At 37.9% G+C, this 20,058-nt stretch overlaps 1 protein-coding gene across 1 annotated transcript; it reads left to right on the top strand.

Annotated features, from left to right (window-relative positions):
* Nucleotides 1-1,767: 1,767 nt before the first annotated feature.
* On the top strand, nt 1,768-5,917 carry LOC131161648 (eugenol synthase 1-like). Its single transcript, XM_058117564.1, has 5 exons — nt 1,768-2,005; nt 2,476-2,610; nt 3,645-3,873; nt 4,776-4,979; nt 5,329-5,917. The coding sequence occupies exons 1-5, from the start codon at nt 1,790-1,792 to the stop codon at nt 5,526-5,528; spliced, it is 984 nt and encodes a 327-aa protein (XP_057973547.1). The 5' UTR covers nt 1,768-1,789; the 3' UTR covers nt 5,529-5,917.
* The last annotated feature ends 14,141 nt before the right edge of the window (nt 5,918-20,058 follow it).

Genomic DNA, 20,058 nt, shown 5'->3' with positions numbered 1-20,058 from the left:
AATTGGGAAGTGAATACAACAAAATTAGTGTTTTATCTTCCTCCTTAATTTTTACCTTAATACTCAGTAACTGCGTGATTATCTTATTGAAATAATTGAGATGGTCTTTGACTTCTGTGCCCTCAGTCATCCTCAACTAATACAATTGTTTCTTCAAATACAATCTATTAACTAGAGACTTGGACATATAAATATTCTCTAATTTTTTCCAAAGCTCAGCTGGTGATGTTTCATTTAACACACTCTTTTTAATTTTTGGAGCTAAACTTAAGCGAATGGTACTTACCGCTTTCATTTCCAGTTCCTCCCACTGATCATCTGACATGGTCTCTAGCTTTTTGTCTTTCCCATACAGTGCCTTAATTAGTCCCTGTTGGACCAACACATCCTTCACAATGCTCTGGCACATACTGAAATTATTTTTCCCATTAAAGGACTCCACCTCAAACTTGGACGTCAAAGTACTTGCCATTAAAGAAAATTTCTTTTTTCTTCTCTCCTCCGACGTCAGCAGTGACGTCAGCACCTGTCAGGATGATGTTATCAATGGCGCTTGCATCAGCTTTTGCGTCAATGTGACGTTAATGCTCCATGGGGAGGATCCGCACCTTGACTCGCGCTCCGACCCGACCTAAACCTGAATCCAGGTCAGTCACCCAATTTTGGCACTGTTCATCATGTTCTTCATTCGCGATTTATTTTTTCTTTTCACACCTTCAATTGAAAAATGAACCTCCTTCAATTGAAAAATTCCTGAATAACTTTCTGGAACCTGATATGAATCTTCACGTATCTTAATCCGGTATGAACGAACCAGAATAATTTATCGGCACCTGATCTGAATCTTCACATACCTCAATTCAATCTGAACGAACTGAAATAAATTTTCGGCACTTGATATGAATCTTCGCGTACCTCAATCTGATCTGAACGAACCGCTCTGATATTGGGTACTCCCGCGGAAAAACTTCAGATCCAAAAAAAAAAATTCTTTCGATCTGATCTGATCTATCAGATCTGCACAGAATCGAAACCGTGCTCTAATACCACTTGTTGACACGTAGCGATTTTAATCTTCCGATCAACAAAATAAATCACACAAAGAATATTCACAGAAAAATGGAGACGAGGAATTTTATGTGGTTCAATAAGGTTGCTTACGTTTACAGAGCATGCATCTGGAGAAAAATCCACTATGAAACGATGACAATACAAAATCTGATCAATCTCTCCCCAATCCCAAATCCCCTGTACACCCCTTCACATTCAACCCGTTGAAGGAAAGTTCTTCCTAGAGAGAACCCCCTCTAACTCTACTTGCACAAAATGACAAGTAATCCTTATATTTTCTCATGACTTACAAACACACACACACACACACACACACACACACATATATATATATATATATATATGATATCACACAACCGTTAGATTTAGAGACGATTTAACGGCTGTGATAAAAGTCACAATAAATAAATAAAAATAAACATATTTTTTAACACTTATCAACTATGCCAAACCCCACCCACCTCCTTGGCTTGCAGCCACAGCTCAAATCTGCCAGCTTGCACGTGATGTGTCTCCTTTTTTGTTTGTTAAAATATCCACGTGCGACACATTTGCAAGACATTGCGATTCCGTGAGGGAGAGCTTTCAATTTAATGCTTGAGCGATAGTTAACGATGCCCGGCTAAGTGGCTAACTATTTCACTGGGCTAGCTGTTCTGTTGGTGCTATAAATACCAATAGAGGGAGCTAGCACATATTAACAAAAGGGAAATAAGCAATGGGGAGCAATGGCAGGGAAGAAGAAGGAAGCAGGAGTAAGAGTAGGATTCTGATATTTGGGGGAACAGGGTACATTGGGAGCTACATGGTGAAGGCCAGCGTCTCCATGGGTCATCCCACCTTCGTCTACTCCCGCCCCATCTCCCCCCAGACCACCCCCTCCAAGTTAGACCTCCGCCGTGACTTCCTCTCCATGGGTGTCACCATCTTTCATGTCTCTCTCTCTCTCTCTCTCTCTCTCTCTCTCTCTCTCTCGTTTGTGCATGCACCTATGTGTTTTTTAAGCTATAAATTATGCATGTAAAAGTCTCTAATCTTCTCGAAATTTTCACCACGAGAGAGTATCTCGAGAAGTATATAGGGTGCCTATGCCCAACCCCTTATCTTCTCGGACATGTTAGTAGGGAGCACACTTTTACCCTATACTATTTTTATTTCAAGAACTTAACTTTTACCTAGTTTTTTTTTGAATGTGGACAAAAGTAATTTTACTGAAAATTTGGTGTTTATGATTGAGAAAAGAAAGTGATTGGTCCGAAAACAAGGACAAATTAAATAAGGTAAATCAATGAGTTCGTTTCCTATTATTCTTTTTTAATTAACAAGATAGAATTTTATTATGTACTGTTGAATATACATATCTATATGTTTTGGTGCGTTTGTATGTGAATGTTTTAATTGTAGGGAGAACTGAAGGATTATGAGAAGCTTGTATGGGCAATAAGACAAGTAGATGTGGTGATCTCTGCAGTTGCATACCCTCAGGTTTTGGACCAACTTCAAATCATTGACGCCATTAAAGCTGCTGGTAACATTGAGGTACAGCTCCCCTTCTCACTTAAAACACACACACACATATATATTCACTCACTAAAAAGCGCAGCTTGCACAGTCCAAGAAAGGGATGAACCATAATAAGTCTATAGTACACAACCTTATATTGAATTTTTATAATAAATTATTTTCATGCCTCGAATTCATGACGTCGTAACGACTTTACCATTATTTTGTTGAGGTGCCTAAGACTCCCCTTTTGCATTGGTGTAGATAGGAGATAGATTACTTCTTGTTACATACGAACTTCTAATAAATTTAAAAATAATTAAAATTAGACTAAACTAAATACAAGAGTAATTATTTTATCTCATTTTTGACATGTTTTTTTTAGAAGGAATAGAAGAAGTACATAGGTGATAATGTACCTATATGCACTTAGGGGGCGTTTGTTTGATTTGAATGACCTTTAAATATAGGTTACGTCTAAACCAATTCACTAAATAAATGATCCGATTAAACATCAGACCATTTGGTAGTTTTAAATTTTCTTAAAATTCGTTTGACAGTATTAGACATGCAAACAATATGTCTGAATCTGATTCAGATGTCTCTCTTCCAATCGTAACAATTGATAAGCTTAAAATTGAGAACAACACATATTCAAATATTGGATACTAAATAGTTAAAATTATTTAGATTTTAGATTCAGAAACCGGTTAAAATTTTAATTCAAAACTTTATTTTACCAAATGCCCTCTTAGTTTTAGTCTTAGTCTTTGTCTTTGTTAGCATATGAAGGAACAAGTGCCCTCCCTTTAGCATATTCATTAACATTCCATATGGTAATGTAAATTTGGAACAAGATTTTTACTAATTTAATCAAATGCAACAAGCAAGATGGTAATACAAAATTACATACTCCTTATGAATAGAATGGAATGTTTATATACTAGCAAGAAAGAATTCAGAAAATCTAAATCAACATAAGTATTCTCATGGGTCTAGAAAGATTTGTTTGTACTTTATTAACAGAACTTTGCTTTCTTTACATCATTTTCTTCATTCAATTTTTTCAGAGGTTCCTCCCATCAGATTTTGGATGTGAAGAAGACAAGGTGACTGTTCTACCCCCATTCCAGACTTTCTTGGACGAGAAGAAGAAAATTAGGAGGGCCACAGAAGCAGCAGGAATCCCTTACACATTTGTGTCTGCAAATGGTTTTGGTGCATACTTTGTGAATCTCTTGCTCCATCCACACCAACCAACAGAGGATATTGTTGTCTATGGCAATGGTCAAGCCAAGGGTATATATAGTTTTATTCACATATATACTGGGTATAGTGTAAATTATTTTGTGGGTAAATATTTTTATGATAAAATAGTACTAAAATAATAAAATTTAATCAAATATATACTACGTATATGAAAGTACAGATAGTGTAAATCATTTTTTGATAAACGTATATTGACATTTTAAAAGAACAAAGTTATATATATATATTGAGAAGTTTACGATATAAAAAAGAATGGATGCATTTTCTTTTAAAACATTTATTTTCTTACGTGGTGTCATAAAAAAATTAGGTTTTTGTATCTATCATATGATAAATATTAGGATATAATACTGTATAATTTTATTTGACATGTTTTTATTCCTATATTTGCCCATACATTAAGATTTAAGTTGGTCTTCTATTTGTTTTATCTCCCTCGGGTCACAAGATTTCCCATTTTGTCAAGATAAGGGGACTGTCGTCACAACGTGCGCAACCATACCCTTATTTTTATGTAAAGTGATTGTTTTCTTAGACTCATATTATATCTATTTTGTGTGAAAGAAACTATAAATTCTTATAAATAACTTTAAATATTCCTATTTTAATTTATAAACTCAACCATGTTTACATATTATCAATTTATTTAAAATAATTCTACGAATAGATTCTAGTGTGTATGTGTGACTGGGTATCCATTAGACCAGGGCTACCAAATGTAAAGTAGTCAAGCTAATTTCCCATCTTTCCTACCCCTAACTAAGATTCAAAGTATACTTTTCACGTCATTTCCTAAGGTCTTAAGAGGTTAGACCTCCGATATTAAAGCCATAAATTCTAATCAAAAGCCAATCTGCTTTGATTACATTTTTCATATATATAAATACTGAACTAGATTTTTATGCTTCAATAATTGTAAACTATTTTGTCAGCTGTGTTAAATTTCGAAGAAGATATTGGCACATACACAGTTAAAGTGGCAAATGACCCAAGAACTTGCAATCGTGTAGTCATCTTCCGGCCACCAGAAAACATTGTCTCCCAACTTGAATTGATCTCTCAATGGGAGAAGAAGACCTCTCAAACTTTCAAGAAAGTTTATGTTCCAGAAGAAGATATTATAAAGCTTAGCGAGAGTAAGAAATCACAGTCATATAACTTCTTTTACATATCTTTAGAATGGATATAGTTCTTTTTTTTTCTTATTCATTGGAGGATCACCAACCCTGAGTGCACATATGAAGTTTACTTGTTTCCATTCCATAACCCTTTCCACTTGTTTTGTAATTTGAACATGAGATCTGCAAGATTTTTTTTTTTTAATTTTTTTAACCATTTCAAAAGCAAATTGGGTTGCTTCTCTATTCTTCAAGTATAAGGAAAATCATGTATGGTTAATTTTGCTGCAAGGTCTCTTGCTTATTTATGCTTTTAAAATTAATAGCTATATTTTGATTTTGCTTTCCTTGATCTGTATTTTTGCAGCTCTGCCGCACCCACAAAACATTTCAATGTCCATTCTTCACAGTTTGTTCATAAAGGGTGATCTAATGAACTTTACAATAGGGGAAGATGACATTGAGGCTTCAACGCTGTACCCGGAAATTGAATTCAAGACAGTTGAACAACTTCTTGATATTTTTCTTTCTAATCCCCCAAAACCTGCAACTGCAGCATTTGAATGAGCCTATTAATCATATGGTTCATTTTGCTTTGGTATCCAAATGGTTTAGAGAATAATTACGCTTGAAACTGTTGAAGATTAAACTTGAGAACAGTGGGACGGTGGCAGCAAAAATTTGACTGCAGCAGCTTCATCAACCGGCAGCCCACCTCCATTGAAGTTAAGCAAGATTTGGCCACCAACCTTACCAAACCAGCCACAATCGTTGAAGTTTAAATTCCCGCCATTGTTGATTATTTGGTTTCTGTAATTGCTATAAATAGGTGAGTGTGTGTGCATTGTAAGTGTGGTGTGTTGAGAGTGTAAAGCCAGTGAGAGAGAAAGAAATGAGAGTTGCTTCCTCTGTGTATTGTTTCTGATTGAAATAAATTGTTCTTGAATTTATCCTCATTGAGTTTCAGTCACAACCAGTGATTGAGTGTTCCTCTCCACCCATCAGTGGTATCAGAGCGTCCAGGTACGCCGGAATTCGCCAAACAGAGGCGAACAGAGGAGAAATTCAATTTTCTTCTCAGTTTTGAAGTTGCTCAAAATTCAAAATTGAGCCTATCATTTTGAAATCTGACTCGAGACGATTCCAACGGTGGAAACTACGTCTCAAAAGGACACCCGGAGAGTCTACATGCGCTCCCACGAAGACAGCGTTTTTCCCACGTGTCGCACGCGCCGACGAAGACTCCGGCAGCCGGTGACACACGCCTCACGCTCCCGCACGTGTCTTCTTCGCCCGATTGGCGAGATCCGACCCGGACATCAACCCGCAACCCGGCCCAGCGACCAGAAACCTGGATCCGTGCCCGAGACTTGACCCGTATCCGACCCGCTTCCAGAAGCGACACGCGGCACGCGCAGAGAACGCCACGTGGTGTAACGGGATCATTAACGCCGTTAAACGGCCGTTAAGTTAAACCGGTTAGTTAAAAATTCACCAGAATTGCCTATAGCCGGTTCAGTGATTTTTAGACCGGTTCTTTGCAAACCAAAACCGGTTCCTAAGGTTTTTCAATCTTTTGAATTTATTGGTGGCATTAGATTTACCAAAATCAGTCCCCATCTCTCTGTTTTTTATATATTAAATTCGATGGCTAACGGTACTATCCAATCGGTCATTCCAAAATTGACCCGAGAGAATTATGACAACTGGTCGATTCAAATGAGAGCCCTTTTAGGTTCTCCAGATGTCATGGACATCGTTGAAGATGGGTACAGAGAAAGCCCATCAAAAGAAGTCGAAGCAGCTATGCCCGAAGCTCAAAGAACGACCTTGCGAGCCGATCGAAAGAAAGATTGCAAGGCAAAATCCATAATCTACCAAGGCCTTGATGAGGCCACGTTCGAAATCATTGCCTCCGCAAAGACATCTAAAGAAGTTTGGGACTCTCTCCATCGAACACACAAAGGTGCAGATAAAGTAAAAAAGATTCATCTTCAGACATTGCGAGGTGAGTTTGAATCTCTCAAAATGAAGTCTACTGAATCCATTACAGACTACTATACACGAGTAATGGTAGTATCAAATCAATTAAGAAGAAATGGAGAAATTCTCAATGACGAGAGAATTTGTGAAAAAATTTTGCGATCTTTAGATCTAAAATATGATTATATAGCTGTGACCCTAGAAGAAACAAAAGACTTGGAAACAATGTCTGTAGAAGAACTTGTGAGCTCACTCCAAGCCCATGAGCAAAAGGTCAATAGAAGAAGTGATGATAAAGCACTGGAGCAAGCTCTCCAAACCAAGTTGTCCCTCACTACAGATAGATACGACAAAGGGGGGACGTCACAACAAGGAAGAGGACGAGACCGAGGATCTCGTGGAAGAAATTCTGGAAATTTTAACTCCAGAGAAGGTGGCAGAGGCAGAAGAGGTCCCACTAGAGGAGGACGAAATCAACAGAGCTATGTCCCACAAGGCAGAGGACAAGGAAGAAGAGGAGGATATAATAATCGCTCGAATGTAGACAAAAGAAACATTCAATGCTACAATTGTCACAAGTATGGACACTATAGCAATGAATGTTGGGGGCGACAACAAGAAAAGGTTAGCGAGGTGGTCAACCTTGCCGAAACTGATCATGCAGATGGAGAGTCGTTGATGCTGATGGCACACAATGCAACTCCTCAGGACCAGAGTGTTTGGTACCTTGATTCTGGAGCCAGCAACCATATGACTGGCAGAAAGAACCTATTCTTTGAACTTGATGAGAAAGTTCAGGGGGAGATATCTTTCGGCGATAATTCTAAAATCCCAGTCTAAGGGAGAGGAGATGTTTTGATCAAACAGAAGTCTGGAGATCATGCTTACATCTCCAACGTCTACTATGTGCCAGCTATGAAGACTAATATACTTAGTCTCGGACAGCTCGTGGAGAGAGGCTATCAAATTAGCCTCAGTGATAAGTAGATGGTGATAATAGATGCTCGAGGAAAGCTTGTTACTCGAGTTCAAATGGAAAAGAATCGAATGTTTCCGCTTGCCATTCAACATGATACGCCAAGGTGTTTGAGCGCTATCATCAAAGACAAAGACTGGCTATGGCATCTAAGGTATGGGCGTCTAAACTTTGAAAGTTTGAAACAATTGGGAAGCAAGAAGATGGTGAAGGGCTTACCCAATATCCATCATCCAAATGTGATATGTGAAAGCTGTATTTTGAGCAAGCAATATAGAAACAACTTTGGAAAGCAAACCGACTGGAGATCAACTATGCTGCTCCAACTAATACACACAGATGTGTGTGGTCCACTAAGACCATTTTCAAATGGACAGAATCGATACTTCCTCACCTTCATCGACGACTACAGCAGGAAGACCTGGGTCTACTTCTTGAAAAGGAAGTCAGAGGTGTTTGACAAGTTCAAAGAGTTCAAAACTCTTGTGGAGAAACAAAGTGGCTTCCGCATCAAGTCACTCCGGTCAGATCAAGGAGGAGAGTACAAAGACGAAGCTTTCCTGGAATTGCTTAGACAACAAGGGATTCAGAAACAGTTCACACCATCATACACTCCCCAGTTGAATAGTGTAGCTGAAAGGAAGAACCGCACAATCCTTAACATGGCTAGAAGCATGTTAAAGGATAAAAATGTGTCCAAGAGTTTTTGGGCAGAAGCAGTGTTATGTGCAGTCTATCTACTCAATAGGTGTCCGACGAAGAGTCTTGATACAAAGACACCATATGAAGCCTGGAGTACTCACAAGCCCAGTGTGAGTCATCTTAGGGTGTTTGGCTCCATAGCCTACGCCAAGATCCCAGAAGCAAGAAGGACAAAGCTGGATGATAAAGGAGAGAAGTGTATCCTTGTAGGATACGGTGACAGCACCATGGGATATCGACTTTACAATCCCATCAACAAGAAAGTCTTTCACAGTCGGGATGTCATCTTTGAAGAAAATGAATCCTGGAAATGGGACCAGGCTGAATGTTCTAAAGATGCGGAATTGACACTTGAAGGAGAAGAACCTACACAGACAAGAGAAGTGGCTATCGAGCCACAAATTACTGAGCTGCAGACACCTCCACATGGTTCATAACAAAGGAATGAAGCTCCATCACCAATAGAGCGTGAAATCTCAGACATGAGACCTAGAGGAGCTCGAAATCTAGCCGATCTATATAAAACTATAGAACCAATTGAAGAGTATGTTACTCTTTACTGTCTATTGTTAACCAGAGACCCGGTTAGCTTTGAGGAAGCTAATGAAGAAGACAAATGGAGAAAAGAGATGGATGAGGAGATTCAATCCATCGAGAAGAACAAAACTTGGGAGTTGACAAATCTCCCGAAGGGCCGCAAAACCATTGGTGTGAAATGGGTCTACAAGACCAAAAAGAATGCTCAAGGAGAAGTTCAGAGATATAAAGCAAGACTTGTCGTCAAAGGCTACAAACAAAAAGAAGGGATTGATTATGGAGAAATCTTTGCCCCGATTGCTAGACTTGAAACCATCAGATTACTTATTTCACTTTCAGCACAAAATGGATGGAAGATTTACCAGCTGGACGTGAGATCAGCTTTTCTGAACGGTTTTCTGGAAGAAGAGATTTATATCGATCAACCACCTGGATATGTAAAGAAGGGCAAAGAAGATAGAGTGTACAAGTTGAAGAAAGCACTCTATGGCTTGAAGCAGGCACCTCGTGCGTGGAACATGAGGATTGACGACTACTTCCAGAAGAATGGATTTGAGAAGTGTCCCTACGAGCATGCGCTATACATAAAGATGGAGACAGATGGAAGCATGCTGATAGCTTGCCTATATGTTGATGATCTGATCTTCACCGGCAACAATCCAGAGATGTTTGCCGTTTTCAAGAGGACCATGGTCAAAGAATTTGAAATGACGGATATTGGCCAGATGGCTCACTTCCTTGGCATAGAAGTCGTGCAAAGCGAGAAAGGAATTTTCATCTCCCAGAGCCACTATGCAAAAGAAGTATTGAAGAAGTTTGGGATGGACAAATGCAACCCAGTGACAACTCCAGTTGAAACAGGATTGGAGTTGAGAAAGAATGAGTAAGGAGATGTTGACCCCACATATTTTAAGAGTCTGGTTGGAAGCTTGAGGTATTTGACGTGTACCAGACCAGATATACTCTATGGAGTTGGACTTGTTAGCAGGTACATGGAGACTCCTGACCAATCCCACCTGAATGCAATGAAAAGGATACTCCGATATGTCAAGGGTACCATCACCGATGGTATGTTTTATTCATCAAGAGGTGATTGCAAACTTATCGGTTATTCAGATAGCGATTGGGGAAGAGATCTTGATGAAAGAAAAAGTACGACGGAATTCACATTTTTTATGGGAGATACATCATTTACATGGTCTTCGAAGAAGCAACCCATCGTAACGCTATCATCATGTGAAGCTGAGTATGTTGCTGCCAGCTCAGCTGTTTGTCATGGTATATGGATTAGGAATGTAATGAAGTATCTGGGATTTCTTCAAGATAACCCCACAGAAGTCTACATCGACAATCGATCAGCGATTGCCCTTGCGAAAAATCCAGTTTATCATGAAAGAAGCAAACATATTGATACTAGGTATCATTTTATCAGGGAGCATGTCAAAAATAAAGAAGTGGAATTGATATCTTGCAGAACGTATGATCAGATTGCTGACATTTTCACAAAACCATTCAGACATGATATTTTTGCAAGATTGAAGACAATGCTCGGAATGACAAAGTTAGGAGAGTCAAGTTTAAGGGGGGATGTTGAAGATTAAACTTGAGAACAGTGGGACGGTGGCAGCAAAAATTTGACTGCAGCAGCTTCATCAACCGGCAGCCCACCTCCATTGAAGTTAAGCAAGATTTGGCCACCAACCTTACCAAACCAGCCACAATCGTTGAAGTTTAAATTCCCACCATTGTTGATTATTTGGTTTCTGTAATTGCTATAAATAGGTGAGTGTGTGTGCATTGTAAGTGTGGTGTGTTGAGAGTGTAAAGCCAGTGAGAGAGAAAGAAATGAGAGTTGCTTCCTCTGTGTATTGTTTCTGATTGAAATAAATTGTTCTTGAATTTATCCTCATTGAGTTTCAGTCACAACCAGTGACTGAGTGTTCCTCTCCACCCATCAGAAACTGATGCAGGTGGAATTGGAATAAAATTTCTTTGGCATGCTAGCTAGATTTGTATATATTTTTGCATTATTATTGTTGAAATAATATAGAAAATGACCACATTTTTTACATTGATTATCAATGTAATGATGGTGGGCTCGACTGAAACCGGATAAGGTTGTATTTGTCGGGAAGGAAATCACTTGTTACACATTTGATAAATAGAAATCGAATGAAATCAAGCTAAATGAAATTAATTATCACTTGATTTTTTTCAAGCTCTTCATTAAAGTTTTGTTTTTTTTTTTCCCGCATGTATCATGTTTCACTCCGTAAACCAAATATTATTTTTATTTTTATTTTAAAAGAAGGGCGGCACCTCCATTTATTTATTGATAAACCCTTACTTTTGGCGGAAGAATACCGTGATTACAAGATAATCAAAGGGAGAAACAAAAACAAAACTTTAAAGGCCTCCCAAATAACAACACTAACATCCAGTCAAAATAGGATCACAAGTCCAATCAAATCAAAACAAAATAAGGACCTACAAAACAAATATTATGTAACAAAACAAACAAAAGATAAACAACATAAAACATAGACCAAAACCAACAGGAAATCAGCTAAACATACCTCATATAAGTCGTACCCATCTTCTCCAATTTATATAACTCATTGATAACTTTAGGGAGTTGACTACTATTTGTAAACAATATATTCCTCCCCTAGCACCTTGATGAGTCAAGGCATCTGTCACTTTATTTCCTTCTCTATACCAATTCTTTATCGAAAAGTCTACTCCCTCCAATAAACCAATCAGCTGCTCCCAAAAATCTCATAAATACCACAAAGAGCACCTACTATGATCATTTCATTCCATTTCTATTTTATATCGTGCTTTCACAAACCAAACATGACATTAGGTTGGTTGAGGTATCTCGTTCTTGATGATTTGATACTACATAGGTCTTGGAAGGTGCATAATGGCTTTGAAATTTTTATTTTTTTATGTTAAAATTCAAGACAAGTAGAGAAGCGTAAATGGAGGTGAAGCAAACAATGTAATTAAATCCACCCTTTGTGGCTTTTTTTTTCCCTAAAAATTAAATCCGACTTTTTCCTACAGGTTGTTCTATATTTTATTTAAAAATTCCACCAATTTCAAAATATTATTTTATCATTTGAACTCATACAAAGTGAGATTATGATTGGTTACACTATAGTTTACAAGAAAAGTCCCAATTAACTAAAAGAGCTTATGTAACAATCCGGAAAATTTTAATGGTTAAATAATTAGGAAAATGATAAATGGAATGGATAAATAAGGAATAAAGGAAAAAGGGGAAAATTTTGAAAGAAGGGAACAGCAGACCTCGTTGACGAGTTTATGTCCTCGTCGACGAGTGTTCTACTAAATATCGTTGACGAAGTTTAGTTCCTCGTCGACGAGAAGATCCCGAATGAGCAAATTTTAGATTTTAAGACTCGTCGACGAATGAATCTCCTCGTCGAGGAAGTTCCTTTTGTGATTTGTCGACAAATCATGACTACTCGTCGACGAGGTCGCATGGAAAAATCGAGTATAAAAGGAACTAGGGAAGCTTTCTCGCGAATAAAACAATTTCCTGCGTTTTCTCTCTTTAGAAATCGCCTCCTCTACCTTCTCTCTAACTATCTGGCCCGAATTCAGCCTGAATCGACGGTCAGAGACCCCTACAGTATTCTAAAGAAGATTTTCTACACATCTAGTGGAGCAGTTTCTAAATTGGGCTTTTCAGAAAACGCTCCTAAGTTGAGGTAAGAGTTAAAATTCTTAGTTTTGGGTTTTTAAACATTTATTTGAGGTTTATTGACTGAGAAAATGCAGAAATAGTAGGTTATTTAAGATTTATTAATTAATTAAATTAGGATTTTTGAAATAGGGTCCGAGTGAGCGTCACAGGCATCATCTTGGGGATTTCTGTTGGTGTAGTTCAAGAAAGCACGTAAGCGGGAATATATATTAAACCAAATTTTTAAGAATTAATTGGAAAATGAAATATGTTATGAATATACATGTATATGCTTTTGTATGGGTTTAAAATGTCATCCGTTTAAATTACGTTTTCTGAGCTTAGGGTTGTTTATTTAGATATGTATATGTGAAAATGAACTGATGTAAGTGAATGATATTTTCAGGATAATTATGTAAAAGGGAAAGGTGTATTTTCAGTATATAAATGTTAAATGTAAGTCGACTTATTTTATAAGAAATATATATTTATGAATTTTACTGCTAGATAGTGTGACATGAGTAAAATAAAATTTTATGTGGAATTATGTTATATGTATAAGATGCAAGATATACAGGAAATGAACTAAAATGAAAATGTTATATGAAATATATTGCATGTGAGTGTTAATGCAACCATGGAACCAAAAACAGCTGAAAGATGCTGGGACTAACACAAAAATAGCTAAAATATGCTGGGTAGCAAACTAGCGCATTTCTATGTGGACTAACACAAAAACAACTGAAAGATGCTGGGACTAACACAAAAACGGCTGAAAGATACTGGGACTAACACAAAAATAGCTGAAAGATGTTGGGACTAACACAAAAATAGTTGAAAGATGCTGGGTATAGTATGAAATAAAATGAAAAGGAGAATGAAATGGAAATGAATGAAATGTGAAATGTGAACGATATAAAATGGGAAGAAGTCACGTAAAGTGAAATGAAATGAAATGAAATGTTAAAAAACGAAAACATGAATAGTTGAGAAATACAAGATATATGACAGACAGAATAATGTATTACAGTAATATCAGTATGTATGCTAGTATAACATGTTACGTTTGGACGGGGCAAACTCTTCGCTCGAGGGCTTGCTGAGAAAGGCGAGTGCCCTGGTTAGTATCAGGTGTAGCAGTAGGTTGCACAACGTACTAGGGCAGAGGAAAACTACTTGTATGGGCAGGTAGATTTCCTTATTCTTGGGAGCGTTTACTGGTAAACATTTGGATGAACTGTGTGAGTACGAGTTTACTTCTTCACTTGAGGGCTTACTAAGTAAGGTGAGTGCCCTGGTATGATTTAGTTGTGACCTTTGTTTGCCTAAAGTATCATAGCAGAAGGGTGCTACTTGCATGAGTGGGTAATCACTCCTATCCTAATGTTTTTCTCGTGGGTAAAATATCTTGCATGTGATTGATTAGGTTTAGAAAATGATTTCAAAAATTATTTTAAAGATCTGCAAATGTTGAATATTATGTTGATTATAATATCATGTTGGTCACACGCCAATTCAATATATTGTTTCTTCCCTTACTGAGATGTGTCTCACCCGAATACAAACTTTTTTTTCGGGACCTCCACGAGATCAAGCTTAGAGAGCTCGAGACTATTATCGCATTTTTGGTTATAGAAAGGAAAAAGAGTATAAACTTGATGATACTTTTGGGTTGTATAGATTTATGTTTTATGTTTTATGTTTTAAGTCTTCTAAGAAATGGATGATTGTGAATACTGGAAGTTGTGGTTTATGTTTTTGGAGTTATGTATATATGTGGATACAGGTGGATGTATGATTTATGTTGGAATGTAGATAGATGTAGAAAACTCTGGTATTATATTATTGGAAGATTATATTTACGTTTTCCGCTGCATAAATGATAATAAAATGTCAGATATCATGTAAATTAATGGATTAGTAGCACTCCAGACCAGGTTTACGGGTTCGGGGCGTTACAGGTAAACTTGAATAGAACAAAATAGAGAAAATAAGTTGTAATAAAGAGGGAGGTGCATCCTTGTGCTATAGGAGGACCTACACCATGGTTAAAGTTACAACAATGTTCTCATTATTGGGCATATTTTGCTATAGAAATGATACTTGATATTGCAATTATGGGTTTTAAGGATTTGCAGAACACTTGAAGAAGCCAAATAAACATATGAAACCTTTGAAGAGGAAGAAAGGCTTAAAACATATACATGAATAGCAATGGGAAAAGAGAGTGAACCACATGATGATGTATGATAAGATCATTGCAAAATAAGGTAAGTTTAACTGGCATGTCGAAACTCCAAGGAGAGGAAGAACTCCAAACAGTTGTAGATGGGCTCTAGAGGGCCTTGACCCATATGCGTCCCTCTAAGAGATGACACATATTCCCTCAACCTCTCTCCCTCAATTCACTAAAAACACCCCTAAAGCAATCTTGATTGTTAAATGCTTACAAAAAATACCAACTCATAACCACAAAAATGAGGGTAAAATAACAATATGAATTAGTAAAGTTTAGTAATAAGAATGATCTTATTACATAATCTCTTTATGTAGAGACTCGAACCAATAAAATAAGGAAATAAATCAGAAAAAAGGTAAAAATTTAATTTTGGCAGGCTTCATCGACAAAGCCAAGGTTCTCGTCGACGAATGCACTATAATGATTTGTCGTCGAAATTTAGAGCCTCGGTGACAAAGAGATCCCGATCGAAAGGAAAAATATCAGACTAGGATTCGTTTACGTAGCCAAAGTTCTCGTCGATGAATGCCTTATAAGGTTCGTCGCCAAAATTCAGAGCCTTAGCAACGAAAAGATCCAGAGCGGTTGGAAAAAAAAAATATCGAGCTAGGGTTCGTCGACGAAGGAAGAGGTTAGTCGACGAACAACCTTGGTGATTCGTAGACAAAGGTACTGACTTGTCGACAATTTTGACCAGGTCAAGCGGTTTATAAATATCATTTTTAGTTGCTTAATGGTTAAGAAACCACAAAAGCTCTCTCTCTCTCTCTCTCTCTCTCTCTCTCTCTCTCTTCGATCCTTCACTGTTCGTCACTTGAATCCATGATCCGACGTTACTACGTGGATCAGGGGGAAAACCTCTACAATTATAGCAGATAAGATCTTCATTTTGAGGATTTCTGGGTTTTATCCTGAAATCTAGGTAAGGGTCTAAGTTTAGTTTTGGTTCGGTATATCTGTAGTAAATAGGATTGTATTAAAGTATTGTTCTTTAGTTTTTAAATTTTGAGAACTTGGTTCGTTATTTTGGAGCCGTGTAGTTCGTGTTTTCAGTGTTCAGGGAAAAAGGTAAGGGGATTTGTTTACATCAGTATTTTTGCAAAATTAAACTGCTAGAAAGTTAGCTTATGTTTATATGTACGATATGACTGCTTATTTGCAAAGTTTCACCAGGTAAAAATGTCAATTTTTTGATTTTACGGTTTTGGTAAAAAGTCGGGTTTTGGCATATGATCTCTAAAATTTCCAGAACTATTTTATTTGTATTAAACCTAATGTAGGAGATGCCTGGAACCCTTGTTTTCTGTTTAAAAGATGTTTTCAAACTATATACTATGTATGGTATGTTTTTACCCAAATGAGTGTGACATATGTTATGAAAGGGAATATGTGTAACTGATAATTATGTATATGAATTATAAGAACTGAAGTTCCATTTTACTATCTAAAAATGTGGAAAAAAAGTGCCAGTTATATACCAAGCTCTATATATGTGAAAGGGTTAAGCTGAGAGCGTGTGTACTGGTTTATACCAAAGTTTGAATAAAAGAAAGAATGTATGAATGAGATTGTGAAAATACTGAAAATGTATAGGTGATTTATGAATTTGAAATAGGTTATTATGTTTTACTGTAAATCGTATATATAATATTGGGACCGCAACTTGTTACTATGAGAATCTTATGAAGCTCAACGTTATTATGAAAGCCTCAAAAAGCATAATGTTATTATGTAAGTGTGGTACCGTTGCTAGAAATGAGATACAGTGCAACCACACATCTGATTCTTAGTGTGGGTATCTATACAGTCGTCTTGGTACAAATGGCCACTGGTTGATCACAGACCAGGGTGATGATGGCCAAGATGGACTGGCGTAAATTACGATGCCTGGCAATGCCTGCGCAAATAGGGATCGATCAGTGCTTTATTATCGCACAACCCGCGTCATGAGGTAGTGTTGGCATATGATGTTTCAAAGCTAGACGGTGTTCTAAATATACATATGCATGATTTAAAAACAAAAATGGGCAAAGTCACAGGTTTGAGTACCGGGCGGAGGGATTGTACAGTGTATGGGCTTGTACCCTACCCTAACCTCGCGAACTCTCGCTTGTTATGATGCTAAATTAGCTATTATAGGATTTATATCTATATATCTCCTATATTATAGCATTGAGAATATGCTTTATATGTAACTTCTTTCAACTGAAATAAAACACATGTTGTCGCGCACTGATATAATATCTTCCACCTTACTAAGAAGTGTCTCACCCCAACTTACAACCTTTGTTTCTGGTCCTTCAGGAAACAGTACCTAGGCTTTTAGAGGGATGTTGAAACTTAGTACTATTTTTAGCTTAGGTAAATATTTTTTATATGTATTGGACTTAGTTCAGGTGGTCTTTTTGGGAATGTAATACATGTTATGTTTTAAGTACGGTTATATGTATGTAAGGATACAGTTAGAAACTCTGGTATGTCTTTAGAATCCATATGAATGTCTATGTTTTCCGCAATGTATGAAAGTACCGATTTGTATGAATACACCCATATGTCCTTGTTTAAGGTGGGTTGTCTCTTTATGTTATTAGATATGTGAAGATCGTGTATGAATAGTAGCTCTCCTAGCCCACCTACTGGGTTGGGGCGTTACAGATGGTATTAAAGTCATAGTCAACCGGAAGTGTGATAAGATTCACACTGCCTGGTTATGGATATGCTCGGAACTTAGGTTGTTAGGTTATGTAGACTAGACTTTACCAGAGTATATGATGAGAATTAGATTTTCGAGTTTTGCTTTGTAGACCTAGAGACAGAAATTCATTGACCGACTTCTGTGTTTTTCTGGATCAATCGACAGTTCAAAAAATCACGGCAATCTAGTGACGATTTTTTTTTTCTGAGTGGAGGGGCAAAACTTGAGATGGAATAAGAATATTGAGTTATCAGGGTATGTCAAGATTGGGAATGTTAAACTAGTTTTATAGTATGAGTTCATTAGCTGTTGTGAAGGTTATTAAGTTTCTAAGCAAGTTTCTCAATTTTTTTTCTTTAGGATGGAGTCCAGGGATATTACTGCCAATGTAGGAGCCAGTAGCAGTGAAGGGGTTGACCATGAGGCCAGCAGTGACTCCACGAGTGCATTGTGGGATTTTGCACAATAACTTATGGCAGAGGTGGTACGAACGAATAGGGGGCAAGACCGTCCCATGGTTGAGTTGGGATGCTCTATTGATCAGTTCGTCTGAATGAAGCCTCCTATCTTTTTAGGGAGTGCAGGTCCAATTCGAGCTGAGAATTGGATCCGAGAGATCGAGAAGATCCTGAATGTTTTGAACTACACAGAGAAGTAGTGGGTAACCTTTGCAACATTCAAGTTGTTGGGGGAGGCGGAGAGATGGTGGGTCTCAGTAAAGATGCTGAAGGAGCATCGACCGATATTAGTAGCATTGACATAAGCCCGTTTCAGGGAGTTATTCTTTGAATGGTACTTCCCAGCCATGGTTAGAAATGCAAAGATGGAGGAATTCATGAGTATGACGCAAGAATCGTTAACAGTTCAGCAGTACACTGCCAGATTCCATGAGCTATCCCGATTTACTCCATTCATGATTCCTAACGAAGAAATGAAGGCCTGGAAGTTTTAGAGGGGTTTAAAGAAGGAGATATGGAAGCAGGCAACAATCTTGCAGTTGCAAGACTTTGTTACTCTGGTAGACAAAGCCACCATAGCAGAGGAGAGCCTGTAGGAGGACGGAGAAGTTCAGATTCTGAAGAAGAGGCTAGAACCTTCCAGTTCTCATTCAGGCATGGGGCAGGGCACGTGGAGAAGTATGGAGGTGGTGAAGGTCATCGGCGAGAGATGGGAGGTGGTACATCTCAGAGTACCATGTCCTTACCAAGTTGTCCCCCTTGTGGAAAACCTCATTCTGGGAAGTGTTTGCTGGGTTTAGGGGTTCTCTATCGGTGTGGCAAACCAGGACATATGGCACGCAATTGCAGTGTGCTGGGTGGCAACACACCCCTACTACAGGCATATAGAGGAGGCGCTTAGGCGCAGCATGGTAGTCATCATGGGGGTATAGCCCAGGAAAGGGTGTATTCCCTAACTCTTGGCAACGCAAAGAATGCTAAAGATGTAGTCATAGGTATCATTTACATGCTTTCCAATAAAGCTGTTATATTATTTGATTCAAGGGCAACACATTTCTTTATCTCTCAGGGATTCGTTAAATTGTGTGGATTAGAGGTACAACAGTTAGGTTATGAACTGGTAGTGGCTACGCCATTACGGTCAGTAGTCGTATGTAGTAAAGTAATCTGTGTCTTCCCAATAGAAATTTAGAAGAGGGTACTACCAGTCAATCTTATTGTGTTTGACATGTATGACTTCCATGTCATCCTAGGGATGGACTGGTTTCTATCAGTTATGCCAGTATCAATTGCCACAAGAGAGAGGTGGTGTTAGACCTCTAGGGTAATAGGAATTCAAGTTCTTAGGGTCATGTGTGCATTCAGCATGGTGGATCCTTTCAGCTATGCAGGTTAGGAGATTGCTGCTAGATGGATGCTAAGGGTATCTAGCGTTTGTGAAAGACACCCCAGAAGAAGAACGTAAATTGGAGGGGATTCCTATAGTGTGTGAGTTTCCATACGTGTTTCTAGAGGACTTGCCAGGATTACCTCCAGATCGTGAGGTGGAGGTTGTTATAGAATTGATTCCAGGTACAGCGCCAATATCGAAAGCTCTGTATCGTATGGCTCCAGATGAATTGAGAGCATTGAAGGAGTAGCTATATGAGCTACTAGATAAGAGGTACATTCGATTGGGTGTTTTGCCTTGGGGAGCATCGGTGTTATTTGTAAAGAAGAAGGATGGGTCGATGAGTACGTGCATTGACTATAAAGTGCTTAACAAGGTGATGATAAAGAACAAATACCCGCT

This window comes from Malania oleifera, chromosome 8, assembly GCF_029873635.1.
Source record: "Malania oleifera isolate guangnan ecotype guangnan chromosome 8, ASM2987363v1, whole genome shotgun sequence".
In the NCBI taxonomy this organism is placed as follows: Eukaryota; Viridiplantae; Streptophyta; class Magnoliopsida; order Santalales; family Ximeniaceae; genus Malania; species Malania oleifera.
The sequence above is the reverse complement of the archived record's forward strand: the minus strand, read 5'-3'. Positions and strand labels throughout refer to the sequence as shown.